The sequence below is a fragment of the Adiantum capillus-veneris genome, chromosome 25 (assembly GCF_014529385.1).
Source record: "Adiantum capillus-veneris isolate H3 chromosome 25, ASM1452938v2, whole genome shotgun sequence".
In the NCBI taxonomy this organism is placed as follows: domain Eukaryota; kingdom Viridiplantae; phylum Streptophyta; class Polypodiopsida; order Polypodiales; family Pteridaceae; genus Adiantum; species Adiantum capillus-veneris.
In genome coordinates, this window is record NC_140955.1 from 91156627 (window position 1) to 91169991 (window position 13365).

At 39.8% G+C, this 13365-nt stretch overlaps 2 protein-coding genes across 3 annotated transcripts in view; one reads left to right on the forward strand and one right to left on the reverse strand.

Moving 5' to 3' along the window:
* The window catches only part of PHR1 (photolyase 1), an 80616-nt gene extending 79812 nt beyond the window's left edge, over positions 1–804 (forward strand). Inside the window, exons 8-9 of one of the 2 annotated variants that reach the window (XM_086499786.1) lie at positions 65–136; positions 211–534. In XM_086499786.1, the coding sequence (XP_086355912.1) occupies positions 65–136; positions 211–414 (276 nt within the window). In that variant the 3' untranslated portion in view covers positions 415–534. Of the gene's footprint in view, positions 1–64; positions 137–210 lie in introns of both variants that reach the window. The other variant, XM_086499787.1, reaches the window with a different exon arrangement.
* Positions 805–1485: 681 nt separating this feature from the next.
* On the reverse strand, positions 1486–8012 carry LOC147425275 (bidirectional sugar transporter SWEET5-like). The gene is made up of 6 exons (XM_086500342.1): positions 7651–8012; positions 7503–7539; positions 5861–6077; positions 3916–4077; positions 2825–2944; positions 1486–2024 (listed from the first exon to the last, which is right to left on the reverse strand). Exons 1-6 carry the CDS (start codon positions 7694–7696, stop codon positions 1809–1811), a joined length of 798 nt encoding a protein of 265 aa, XP_086356468.1. The 5' UTR covers positions 7697–8012; the 3' UTR covers positions 1486–1808.
* Positions 8013–13365: the final 5353 nt, after the last annotated feature.

Genomic DNA, 13365 nt, shown 5'->3' on the forward strand with positions numbered 1-13365 from the left:
TTTAGTGGTCTTAAATCTTAGAAGTCCTGTTAGCTATATGGGCTTTTGCTCTCTTTTTGTGCAGTATGAACTAGACGGAAGAGATCCAAATGGCTACGTTGGTTGCATGTGGTCTATTTGCGGCATACATGATCAGGTATGTGGTTTCGATGGGCTAGTCCCACTCTTAGATGTTGCCATTCATTTGGTGTTTTTTTATAATTGGTCTAGGTTTCTCAGGGATGGCAGGAGCGTCCTGTGTTTGGAAAAATACGTTTTATGAACTACAACGGGTGTAAGAGGAAGTTCAATGTGGATGGCTACATCCAGTATGTGAAGCGTGCGGTTGCGGAATTGAAGAAGGCCGCAAAAGATCCAGCTAAGGTTCCGCCATCCTCAACACCAGCAAAGAAGGATATCTTCTCAAGGAGTTGACAATTCGATGATAATAAAAACTTGGCGACAGAACTCAGCTGTATACTTTGGGTGGAGAGTTGTAAGATACTTGGAAAGGGATGTTTTGGAACAATGGAGCCCAGACATTCTTTGTTTTTTGCTCTCCTGGTTGATCATTTCTTATCATGGGAAGTTCACTGAATGCTTGTCATGGTTGCATGGAACATGAATGCGAACAGAATGAGGAATGGGGCCAAAGGTATGGAATGGGAACGGAGTGGAACACGGGCATGAAAGATTCTCAAAACATGTAATTTTTAGCTCAAGTCATTTGTGTACTAGAAGCTCTCGACTCGAGTAGCCTGATTAGCACTACAATTGTGAGAATTTCTGAATCAACTTTAGTCAAATGCACCAAAGTTTGAAGCACATGAACATACATTTTTGCATTATGGACTGGTGAAATGGCAAGAAGAACTAAGGTGCACCCTCTCCCTCAACCCCCGCTCTTCCCACTATGCCAAAGGATGCATCTGGTGGACACATTCTTGCAATGCATATTCAAGATTGCACCATCATAGCCAAGAGCATTGGCTCTCTACACCATCTGATTCTTTTCTTGAAAGAAATGTGGCTATACGCATTTACAAATGCTCCGAGCAAGTCGATCTAACCACTTTACTGAGATACTAGAGGTTGAATGCCAAGGGCTTGAGCAAAGGAGCAGGTTGACAAAAAAATAAACATTATCTAGCATGAGACTTGTGTCTTAAAATTGTATTGAGCTATATTCTAGAGTTTCTATAGCATTTCAATGCATTCTATGGTTTTATACTCCTCAGTATTGTGTTATATGTAGAGTGTATTTAGTGCGCCGTATGGGATCCTTGGAAGTTCTATTCCGTACTTATTTCACACTTCCGTACCTGTCCGAGTCCAACGTATGGAAATACTATGGCTACTTGATAGCTTAACCATAGAGGTGCATTTGCAATGAATTAGTGAATGAATGGAGGAGAGAAAAAAACCGCAGTATGATCAGAGTAAACTAACAAGAATTGAACAGAAATTGTCAAGTTGACAAGCAGGATCACAGTTCAAGTAGTGATATCAGCAAGTGGTTTACTTTTTAGCAAGAGAACTTAAACTCAGCCTCCTCATAGAACGCAAAATTGCATGGGCTCTCGTGTCTACATATGCCTCATAACTGTACAGATGTGTAGGGTTTAGGGTTAATAACTATTTACATAGATAGAGTATGAAAAGGAGAAGTTGAAAGTTCCCAGCCATTTGAACCTGGCTACTTGGTGGGAGTACTTGAGCTAAAGATGAGGAGAGGTGCATTCGCTTATATACATAAAGAAGCAATTCATTGCAAAGCATAGGAGACAAATGTGTGGTGTCTCATTTCATGGTTGATGGGGGCATTGACCTTAGCCCTTGCCTTTGTGGAAGGTGTCCATAGAGATACTTTTTTCAAGGTCTTTGCTCAATGCGGTATTTGACTTCTGTAGATATGTAGCATCGGATTTTCCTTGCCCTTTTCCTAGCTTCTCTTCTTCACTCTTGATCTTTTTAGAGTTTTTATAGTAAAGAGCATATAGAATTAGCTGCACAATCCCAGATATGCAACCAATTCCATTGGGTATCTGCATATGTGCAAATCACTAATTAGACCACTGATATCAATACATTATACATACATACATACATACATACATACATATATACATACATACATATATATATATATATATAAATATATATATATATATATATATATATATATATATATATATATATATATACATATATATATATATATACATATATATATATATATACATATATACACACATATATACATATCTATATATATATATATATACATATATGTGTGTGTGTATGTATGTATGTATATATTCTATCATACACGTTTGAACTTATGAATTATATAAGAGGCTAAAACACTCAATAAAAACAGAAGAGTAGGGCACACAAGAAAACCAACGCATTGTCAAAGACTTGAATATGATTGCAAAGATGAGGCACATTTGTATCCACATACAATGAAAGTACAAAATCTAGAAAGTCATATATTTTAACTTGCTTTTAAACCTTGACCCTTTCTTAGACTAAGAGCATTGCTCCAAATACCCATGGAGAACCTACACATGAAAAATTTTAGAAATATTTTGACAATATTTGAAGGCTTTAGCACTAAATTCCTCTAAATTTTGTAGGTTTTCTCACCTTTAAATCTAAAATCTAGAGGGAAAATTTAAAAAACTTGTAGGTTACAACAAACCTAGGGTTTCTTTGAGCACTGGCTAAGACAAATGCTGTGGAGAAAGTTTTGTGCACTTACCCCTACAAAGATGTCTTTGTTTACCCTACACTTACCCCTCTGGCTAAGAGCCATGCCATGGAGAAAGTTTTGTACACTTACCCCTACAAAGATGTCTTTGGTCACCAACGAGTATGCAGTCCACACTGCACTATTTGTGAAGTTACATAACGAGAGTGTGAATGGCATGAATTCGACACTTTTGGTGCGGATAACGAGGCCCTGATTCCAAACAAATACAAATAGTTAGTCTTCTTTACAACATTGCTACGATGACAACATTGCAAGGCAAGCATGTTGTCTACATTTTCATTCTTTTTAGGAACACTTTTGTTATGCTACAATTTGCTTATGTTGAATTCATCATCCTCTATATTCAAGAGCACCTACTAGGAAGAATATGTTTCTTACATCCAAAGCTTAGGCATTTAGTACTTTGTTTCATGAGTATAGATCCTTTTGGTGTGTCCTCCTTCAAAAGAGATGCCATTGAGAACAAAGTAAAAGTGTGTGGTGTTTGCTGTCTATTATCAAAGCATTCAAACAAAGTTGTACGAGTAGGTGTGCATGTCCTTATCTATGAAGTTGAAGCCATATGTGCACAAACAATATTCAATACCATATTGCCATGCAATCAATGCCTATTGTTATGATTGTGTGCATTGTGGTGTATGTGAAGGCACTATTGTGCTTCCTCATGGTAATAATGAGAATGCTTATTTGTTTGGATTTGGAGGTGGGGTTAAGCTCTCCTCATTTATTCCATTCCTATGTTCTTGGTATGTATATAATTCAATGAGCTTCTTATTTTTTCAAAATGAAAATTTTACTACTCTGGAAGTTTGTTATGTCTTGCTTTCTACCCTGCTTATCGTTCACATTTTTGCATGTTTTTGTCCTTATAAAGGTGCATATTCTGATTAGATTAGTGTAACGCTATTGTCTTTTGAAAGTATAGGACAACCATGCTAAATAGTTCTTTAGTATGTTAAAAATTAAAAGGTGTTAATCTTAGTATTGGTTTAGAGATGAGCTTGCTATCAAGTTCTATCATAACCCTTGTCTATTGCTTGCCTAATGACATTGTATAGTTTTTTTTACTTTTGTGAAAACATGTAGAAAATGTTTGTGTGATTGACATGTGCATACATGCATAGTATGGCTAAGGTGCCATGTTCTCACGAGATACTTACCATGATTGAAAGGGGAGCTGCATACATTGCCACCGCTATCACCACACACACACTTCCTACCACCAATTGTCGTAAGCTAAGCGTATGAAGAGCAAAGATGGTGATGACTATAATGGCCACATAGAAGATGACCACAAGCGTCATGTACCTTGTAACTTTAATCTGTCTCAAAGGAGAACCAAACACTTATCAGTAGAAGATATGAGAAAGGAAAAATGAGTGTGGAAAACAATTGAAGACAAAACCTAATCAATGATAGTTTTTCTTTTTCATACTTGTGGAGTAAGTTTTAATTACTTCCCACAAGACAAAAACAAACCAATAATAGTTTTTTTTCCATACTTGTGGAGTAAGTTTACCTTTCTTTCATACTCTTTTGATATTTGGTGTAAGATATGCTCATGATATAATCTAACATACTTTCCGTAACAAGATGAACCAAAACATTAACTATGTTAAACCTTGGATGAGAGCTAGAGTGATGTATGGAAGAAGCAGGGGCTATCAACTTTTTGAGTTGCAAACACTATATTGATCACCTGTAGTATGCTTTTTATGGTCGGATAACTACACATACTTTTTCCATACTTTCATATGGGTATGCATTTGACACATGAAAAAACTACAAAATAAATAAGAAAATACCTTTTCTTTTTTGCGTACTATCATGATTTAACATTACGGTGTGATGAGAAATTCTTGCCATGATGGTTTTTTCTTTTAAAGTCTATCTTCTATAATGTCCTTTTCCACTTTTCTCAAAGTCTCAAAGGCATACGGTATACTCCTCTACCCCCCCACTACGATGCACTGATTAAGCACATTTGTTTGTGTTTCTACAATTGATTGCTCTCATCATGATATAAGTGTAAGAGTTTAAATATTAAAGGCACGAGCGGTTCAATCATACCTTCAAGGAATCCAATTCTATTATATTGACATAGATTATTTTAATAATAATATCATGACAGTTATTGTAGCCATGGTGCCCACCATGAAGATCCGTGCACATAACACCCTAGTGTTTAGATCCATACTAGGATAAACAACATTTCTTCATCATAATGTGTATTGTGTCACCATGTCTATGTGTATGGCACTAGCACCTCGGGGGGTTCATCATTTAGTATCCCCCTATATAGCATGCATTCGCGGGGTATTAAAAAAATCCATCTTTTAACATGTCTGAATGAATAAAACGACCTTTTATTTTAGGATTATTTTTCAAAATTGAATATAAAAACCCCTTATTTTAATGTATCTCTGTTAAATTTTTTAAAATAATTGCATTTTAAAACCTCTCTTTTCGAACTCACGTTATACATTAACATGATTACATAGTGCACCCCTCGAGATTAGCACATACCAAAAAAGGAACTTTGGTTTATTACGTAGTATTGTTAAAAGCCATAGTATAAATCTATCAACAATGGTTATGTTGGATCCTTTTTCCAAAGCAAGAGTGATGGGTTCAAAGGTAAAGTAATCGATGTGGAACTAAGACCAGGTGTCATATATAAAAGTTACATTTATGTTATCCATAAAAGTCGCAATATTTTGGCCAAAAAAAAACTTTGCTCATGATGATGGAGTGCATGCTCAACTCCTAGAGCCACATCAATAGAGTAGATATGCAAGGTTGAGACTTCATGTTGGGAGCTCAATGTAGTGGTTCAATGCTCAACTCCTAGAGCCACATCAATAGAGTAGATATGCAAGGTTGAGACTTCACTTGGGAGCTCAATGTAGTGGTTCTCACAATCCAAATATGTAGAGCTATTGAGCAAACTAAAAGTCTTATCCCACCGGTGTTGTCAATATGGTGACCATAAGGGACGGGAGGTGTTCATGTTTAGCAGTTAAAGCAAATTGAAAAGACATTAATACAAAAGAAAATTCATAGTGAATGTAAGAGGTATAAATACAAGGTTTTTTTCAAGCGTACCTTGCTTTTCTTTGTGGCAAATACAACATAAAGCGTGATAAAGAAGAGCTCCATCGCAACCCCAAAGACATTGATTGTGATTATAAGCATGCTATGAGGCTTGACAATGGGCAAGCCATACAAAACCCATAGCAAGCAATTGAGGAGAGTGCAAACATATGGCAACCCCGAAAATTCCTCGGTGGATTTTGTTTTGAAAATCCTCACAAACGTGGGCCTGCATAATGTGAAGGCAATGTTAATTATTGTTTAGACTTAAGAGTATTGTATGGGTTATAGTCATTGTAGGTAATGGCTTTGTCAATCTCGCCATTCTATGAGCAATTTTCATCCTTGGGTTGATCATAAACCCTAGTATGAATTTTGTATTTTGTATCTTTAGCTTTCTTTGCATCGATATAGTCTTTGATATAAATGTTTGACTATTGTGCAAGATTTTCAAAGATGGTGAAGAAAAACCTTCAATCATAAAATTCTACTATTATTTTGTGACCAAATGCAAAGGGCCTCTCTCAAAGATGACATCCATTTATTCTAAAAAGACATACAAGATTTATGGTTTCTTCAACTTTTTTCTTGCAAAATATGTTCTACTTTCCAAACGTGGCACAACGACACATACACTTGAAGGAGTGACCCAATGAGTATGTTTGCTTGTTTGCTCAAATTTTATTGTGAGTTTCATTGGTTATGCAACCATGGCTATGAGGAGATTATAATTTTCGAGCGCTTTTGCATGTGTGGCACTAGCAAGCGCCATTAGAAAATCAAACATCTTTTACATCAAGGACAGTCGGTAGCGTTCGAAATTTAACGCAATAGTTATGTGGCCATGCATTTAAAAACTAAGTCTTAATAAGCAAGAACATAGCTAACCAAAGGCTAACTTTTTAGCATTGGGGAGTTTGAACACATAAATATCACATCTTGCATGGATGACAATGTATTGGTTATGTGCTTCTAAGAGAGAGAGAGAGAGAGAGAGAGAGAGAGGCCCACAAGAAGATTTATAAATTTTCTCATGTAGGAAAATGGAGTCTTTTTCATTGTTTTTCATACAATGCATAACATCATGAGCTTCTGAGAGGGAGGCACCACATACCTAGCTAGGTACGATTGGGGCAGGGGACCCCCAGCCCCCCCACCGGGCCGGCGGTCCCTGCCCCCAATCGTACCTAGCTAGCTCACAGAAGCTCATGATGTTGAGGTAAGTCACAATGTGAGAATTATTGTGAGAATGTGTCCAAAACTTCCTGTGAAGGAGGGGGGGGGGCGGGGGGGGGGGGGGGGGGGGGGGGGGGGGGGAAGAAGAAGAAGAAGACTGTACTGAACTAATAATCTTGAGAGTAATCAAGACCATACTAAAGATGTAAATGAGGTAACCAATGCACCAAAAATGGGCAATAGAATTGATATTTCATTTGAATGATAGAAAGGTTACTCCATTTTACTTGGGTGTGTGTGTGTGTGTGTGTGTGTGTGTGAGAGAGAGAGAGTGAGAGAGAGAGAGAGAGGATGTGGGTTGAGACTGGATTTACAAAATGAAGAGATTAACTTGCTTGCAACTTAATTGTGTGTGTCGTGTGTGTGAGAGAGAGAGAGAGAGAGAGAGAGAGAGAGAGAGAGAGAGAGAGAGACGTACGTTGGCGATAGGAACAGGGCCATTGCTGTGGCATTTCCTGTATAGAAGAAGATAATGGCGTCATACCACTCACATGAGCTACCACCATCAAAGCTGATAATTAAGCATTCACCAACTTTTCTTGCTATCAATTAAGACAATCACTTACCAAGTATTCCTAGAACAAGCTTGGGGTCCATGTTGAGATGCATCATATGGCGTGTGTGTGTGTGAGAGAGAGAGAGAGCCACCAAGTAGAGTGCAAAAATGTACTTTTAGTGTGTGTGTTTTAGTGTGTGTGTATATTATAAGCTTTCACTCTTTAGTTAGGCATGTAGTCATGAGTGCTTCCATTACTGATTCCGGTGAGCTTCAGCAAGCAATGAGCGTGTTGAAAATAGCGGTGAAGTAGACGTAGTGCAAAATGGCAATGGCAGTGAAGAAGTGTACCATTTCTCTTTGTATTCTATGAAGTGGGCCGATAATGAGATGATAGTAGGGAAAAAGTAGTAGTAAAGCGCACAGACGTACCAGACCAATTTGCTGGGCTTGCAACAGCCTTTATACGTTTGGAGAGTGAGTGCAGCTGTGCATGCATGTGCGCGCGCGCGCACCCAAACAAAACATTCCGCTTAACTTCTTGTGTGTGTGTGTGTGTGTGTGTGTGTGTGTGTGTGTGTGAGAGAGAGAGAGAGAGAGAGAGAGAGCGCGTTTCATTTGCCACTTCACCTACACCAGCGGTTTCACATGTTTAGGGGTGGATCAGTTATTTGCGTCATATAGCGCTCAGTATCGTTCCACCAACCTCTCTCCTCATGTTGCTTGCCTCTCTCTCTCTCTCTCTCTCTCTCTCTCTCTCAATAGGTCTTGAGTTCAACTCTCCTCCCTAGACAGATCTATAATGTCTCTTGAGATAGTTTCCTACGGCGTTAAAACTCTCTTCTTCTTCTTCTTCTTCTACTTCTTCTTAATGTCGTAGAAGAAGAAGAAGAAGAAGAAGAAGAGAGTTTTAACGTCGTAGGAGTTCCCATTTAGAGACGGTGAAATTGGCGAGGGCCTTGCGCAAGATCGATTGGTCCATTTCAATCGTTCATAGGCTCGATTGATAGCCAAGGAGTTGGGGCATCTGCAACAAAAGGTACCATCATCTGCGAGGACTCATAGTGAAAGCAACAAATACATCTTCATTTTCTTGTGTAACAAAAAGAGCGGTCAATAGCACGACTCTTACGAGGGTTTTTAGAGCCATGGCTGCCAGCGCAGATTGAACACGCAAGGGACGCCTCAGATTTGGAGTTACTTGCACTAACCATGCAAGCTTTCGCTTCATGTTCTCTCTATACTGGTGAAAAACAATTTACATTTTTGGAGGTATGACGGCCCTTACAGAGGGCCCTGTCTTTTTACTGGCACACTTACCCTACATATAGATCTTCAAGGAGGAAATAGTTCCTACTACGGTAAATACTTCTCTTCTCATGTGTGTGTGAGTGAAGAGGAACCTCAAATACTCTTTCTCCCACCTAGCGTCGACTTGAATAAAAGGTCTTGAGTTCAAGACTCTTCTGATAGATCTTTGAGGTCTCTTGGGATAGTTCCTAAGATGTTAAAAGCTTGCTTCTCTCTCTCTCTCTCTCTCTCTCTCTCTCTCTCTCTCTCACTCAATTTTGGTGTTTGTCACCTTATGCATCCTTCGTGTCAGAGTTGGGGCCCGAGGTGTGTGTGTGTGTACGTGCGCACGCGTGTGTGTGTAGATCTTTGAGGTCCCTTGGGATTGTTCCTGGGAGGTCAAAAGTTCTCTCTTTTTGTTCACTTGTCTATTCGGATTGGTCCTTACCACTTTGAAAATTCCATCACCCAAGTGTTATGATCCCATTCCCCTCTTGAATAATACATCTTGAGCTCAAGGCTCAAGGGTCCCTACAACGTCTTATTCATTCTCTTTCTGGTGATGTAGTGTAAAGGGGCCAATTAAAAACCAAGTCCTTGTAAACGGACCTGTGGCCTCCCAAGTTTATAATGGTTTTAAACCAATACAGTATTGGGACAACAAGAGCCTAGTGGTGGAGTTGATAGCTTGAGTGAAGGTTAAATCTTGACCATTTGTATGGGTTCAAACCTTGTTGGCTCTCTATGCACCCAAGTATGGCTGTCTTCATAGGGCCATTTTTGTTACATAGAAAATTTTCGTTGATGTATTGCGTCTTATTCACGTCTTGGATTAAAAGCGTTGCTTTTTACTGTGTATGCACCTTGCAACACTCTTCCGATTGAGCTTCTCACATTGAAGCATGCACTTCTAGATTTGTCCTTCTTTTCTGGCGGCCTTAACTTGGCCCCTTTACCTAGTATGTTTAGAGGCACTCTTTCTCTCTTGTGATGTATTGTGCATAGAGAAGCTTCTCTCTCTCTCTCTCTCTCTCTCTCTCTCTCTCTCTCTGTGGCACTCTTTCTCTCTTGTGGTGTATTGTGCATATAGAAGCTTCACTCTCTCTCTCTCTCTCTCTCTCTTCCGATTGAGCTTCTCAGATTGAAAATTGGTGAAGCAGGCACTTTGGGATTTGTCCTTCTTCTTAGGCGGCATTAACTTGGCCCCTTTACCCTAGTATGTTTAGAGGCACTCTTTCTCTGTTGTGGTGTATTGTGCATAAAGAAGCTTCTCTCTCTCTCTCTCTCTCTCTCTCTCTCTCTCTCTCTCTCTTCCAATTGAGCTTCTCAGATTGAAAATTGGTGAAGCAGGCACTTCGGGACTTGTCCTTCTTCTTAGGCGGCCTTATCTTGGCCCCTTTACCCTAGTATGTTTAGAGGCACTCTTTCTCTCTTGTGGTGTATTGTGCATAGAGAAGCTTCTCTCTCTCTCTCTCTCTCTCTCTCTCTCTCTCTCCTCTTCCTGCTCACAAATGTCTAAGCTTAATATGAGGTCAAATTATGGCTTTTGATACACAATTTTGACTCACATAAGCATAGTTCAAAGCTCGGACACAATCGTCATCTATCTCACATGATTGAGAATAGTTGAAGAACGAAAAATATGTTTGTCAAACGATTTTTTCATTTTTTTCTTATAGGAATAAGCGAAGATGCTTTTGTAAAAGTGTGAATGAAAGCTAAACTAAGTGGAAAAGGGGAGGGGGGCGGTAGGGGTTTTGGGGGGGGGGGGGGTTCTCGCATGAGCGTGGCATGCAGACGAGATAGAGACGGGGAAAGCGAGATTTTCTTTGTGTTCAAAGGAAAAGCGCCAAATTTTTTCCAAGAGCAGTGTTTGGGAAAAATGTGTCTGGGTTTAATATCGTGTCGTTATCAATTTCAAAAATGCTAGTTGAGGGCAAGGGGAAAAGGAGAAACTCCGACTCAAAATAGAAAAAAATAGTGTAAAAACCGAAAAAAAACCTAATTTTATAAAATCTCCTCTTCACAAATTCAAGGAAGGGAATTTTGTATGCTTGGAAAAATGAATTTTCTTGAATAGAAGTGTCGATGCGAGATTTTTCGTGTGGGAGACGAGGGAGGTGACGCCTGGAGAGAGAGACAAAAAGACAAATGAGGCGAGAAGTCGTGGAGTGAGAGGAAAAAAAGATCTTTCTGTTCTATAGGTCGGCGTCTATGTTTAATGTCCCACTGGGAAGACGCGGTGAGCAAGCACATTAGGGGAGGAGGTGGGCAGCGTCTTGGTGACGATCAAGGTTGGAGAGAGTCTCTTATTGCAACCCCCCCTCTCTGTCTCTCTCTCTCTCTCTCTCTCTCACGCCTTGCATGGTCTGCCCCTCGCCCTTCTTGCATGCTGGTTCTTTCGGAGTGGGCTGCAATCCAATGTTTAGGGCCTTCTCGCTCACAACCATGTCGATCAGTGGAGCGGACTCGAGGTTGAACTTGCAAGTAGTGTGCCGAGCCAGGGTCAACGGAGATGAACTCCACTTGAGCAACAGGTTTCAGGGGGGGCATATGCGCAACAAAGCTAGGACAGTTGGGCAAGCGATGCGCAGAGACGACAACGGGGGAGCAGTGCACAAAGAAGGGGATGGCGGCAGCCTGGGGCACTTTGAGATTTGTTATAATTATTCAATCACATCACATTACTTATTATGATCATAATAGGAATGTTTGGTTTACCTTAGATGTGTACTTCTTGTAAGAGCTAAGTTTGTGTTCTAAACAACAAAGGAATCTCTAAACTCTCTCATCTTTGGGATGACAAAAGCTTTTGCTGGAAGTATATGGAGCTTGTAGGAATGCAACATAACTTGGGCATGTACGAAAGGCTTCTGATCGGTGGACTCTTGGAAGTGCTTGCAACCTCACCCCCATCTGCTAATGGATCAACAATTGATTAGAGAACCTAGCATTGGCCGAAGGATAGAGTGTTCGCGCTTTGCAAGACTCATAATACCTATAATATGCTGATATACAAAGCAGATTGCTTCGTCCCACTCACCAAAATTAGATTGCTTCGTCCCACTCACCAAAATTTAGAAGAAAAACTGGTGTGAAGAACGATGGCGAAAGAGTGTTAATTAAGGACATTTGGAAGTCTCAATGGCCAAAATATATGAAGGTATTCATATGGAAGGTTCTATGGGGAGCCTTGCCTACTGGTATTAAGGTGCTAACTAGAGGGCTCGGCTTTGACATCTGCTTTGGTTGTAGGCCAACCTCCGAAGACCCCCTTTGTCTTTTCATCATGTGCCCTACTTTAGGGGGGACTAGCCGCTAAGGTGTGCAAATGGGTATGGAGAACTTAGAAGATAATCTTCTTCACTGATGACTTGATCTTGGGGGGCGTGGATTCCAAAGCTAGGCCCATTTTGGTGTGCACCCAGAGTACTAGATTTTGCTAACTAAATCAAGTTTGGAAGTCTAGGAATCTTTGGGTATTTGAGGCCAAGCTGGCGGTAGCTTGTTTTGATGATATTGTGCGCATGAGCACTAAGCTCATCCATAGTGTTGGAGCTAGAGGAGTGTCAATATATAAGGATAAAGATTGGACTCATGCATTGAGCTGCTTGGAACACTCAAGAAGGTAGGTTTGTAACCGCTGAAATTTTATCTTTTCTTGTGCACAAGCCTCTGTTGGAACCTTAGCCCCCCAAAGGCACATGTAGTGCTTGTGAGAAATTGTATTCTTTTCGAGTTAATATAAAGTCTAGCAACTCACAATTGTGAGTATGGAAATAAAAAGAGCTAACTTTGTGTTATATTAGAATGTATAGAATGCGACTTAAAAATTAGGGGGTTTTTGGATATTAAAAGAACCTCCAAGCAGGTGATCTCTTGTTTGAACACCCAAGAAAATCTAGTATGACTATCTTCTTTGGGGGTTTTGGGGATCTTTCTCTTCTGTTCATAGAGAGATAAGTTGCTTCAAGTTCAAGTGAATAAGATTTCATTTTGAGTGGATCTATTGTTTAATTTATAGCATTGATTGTGCTTATAGGAGTGTATTTCTAGGATGCCAAATCACTCCATGAGTGTTGATGGTCATTTTTTGGTCTCTTCACGGTTATATTTTTGAGGAAAGAAGTCCTCAATTTGCCAAGGGATAGTAGATAAGTTCAACTTCATGAAGATGCCGCAGGAAGCGTGTGCGAGTGCAAGTGGGAGAGCAGAGAGAGAGAGAGAGAGACCTGGTCTGTTGGGTGGAGAACACAACAACTTATTCTGTTGTAGCTCCTTATTCTCTTTGTATTAAAGAATAAGTGTATGTATGGTTAAGTTAGTAGATGGGTTAGTAGTAAGTAGGTTGTCCAACCAGTTGGCCTGAATCCCAACAAACTCCCACTTGAAGGCCAACACAGTCTAAGTGACCTGGTATGTACAACCGTGAAGCAATCTAGTGGCTTCAACCTACACCCATCAACTCACTGCAATGTGTAAACCGCTCCAAAGC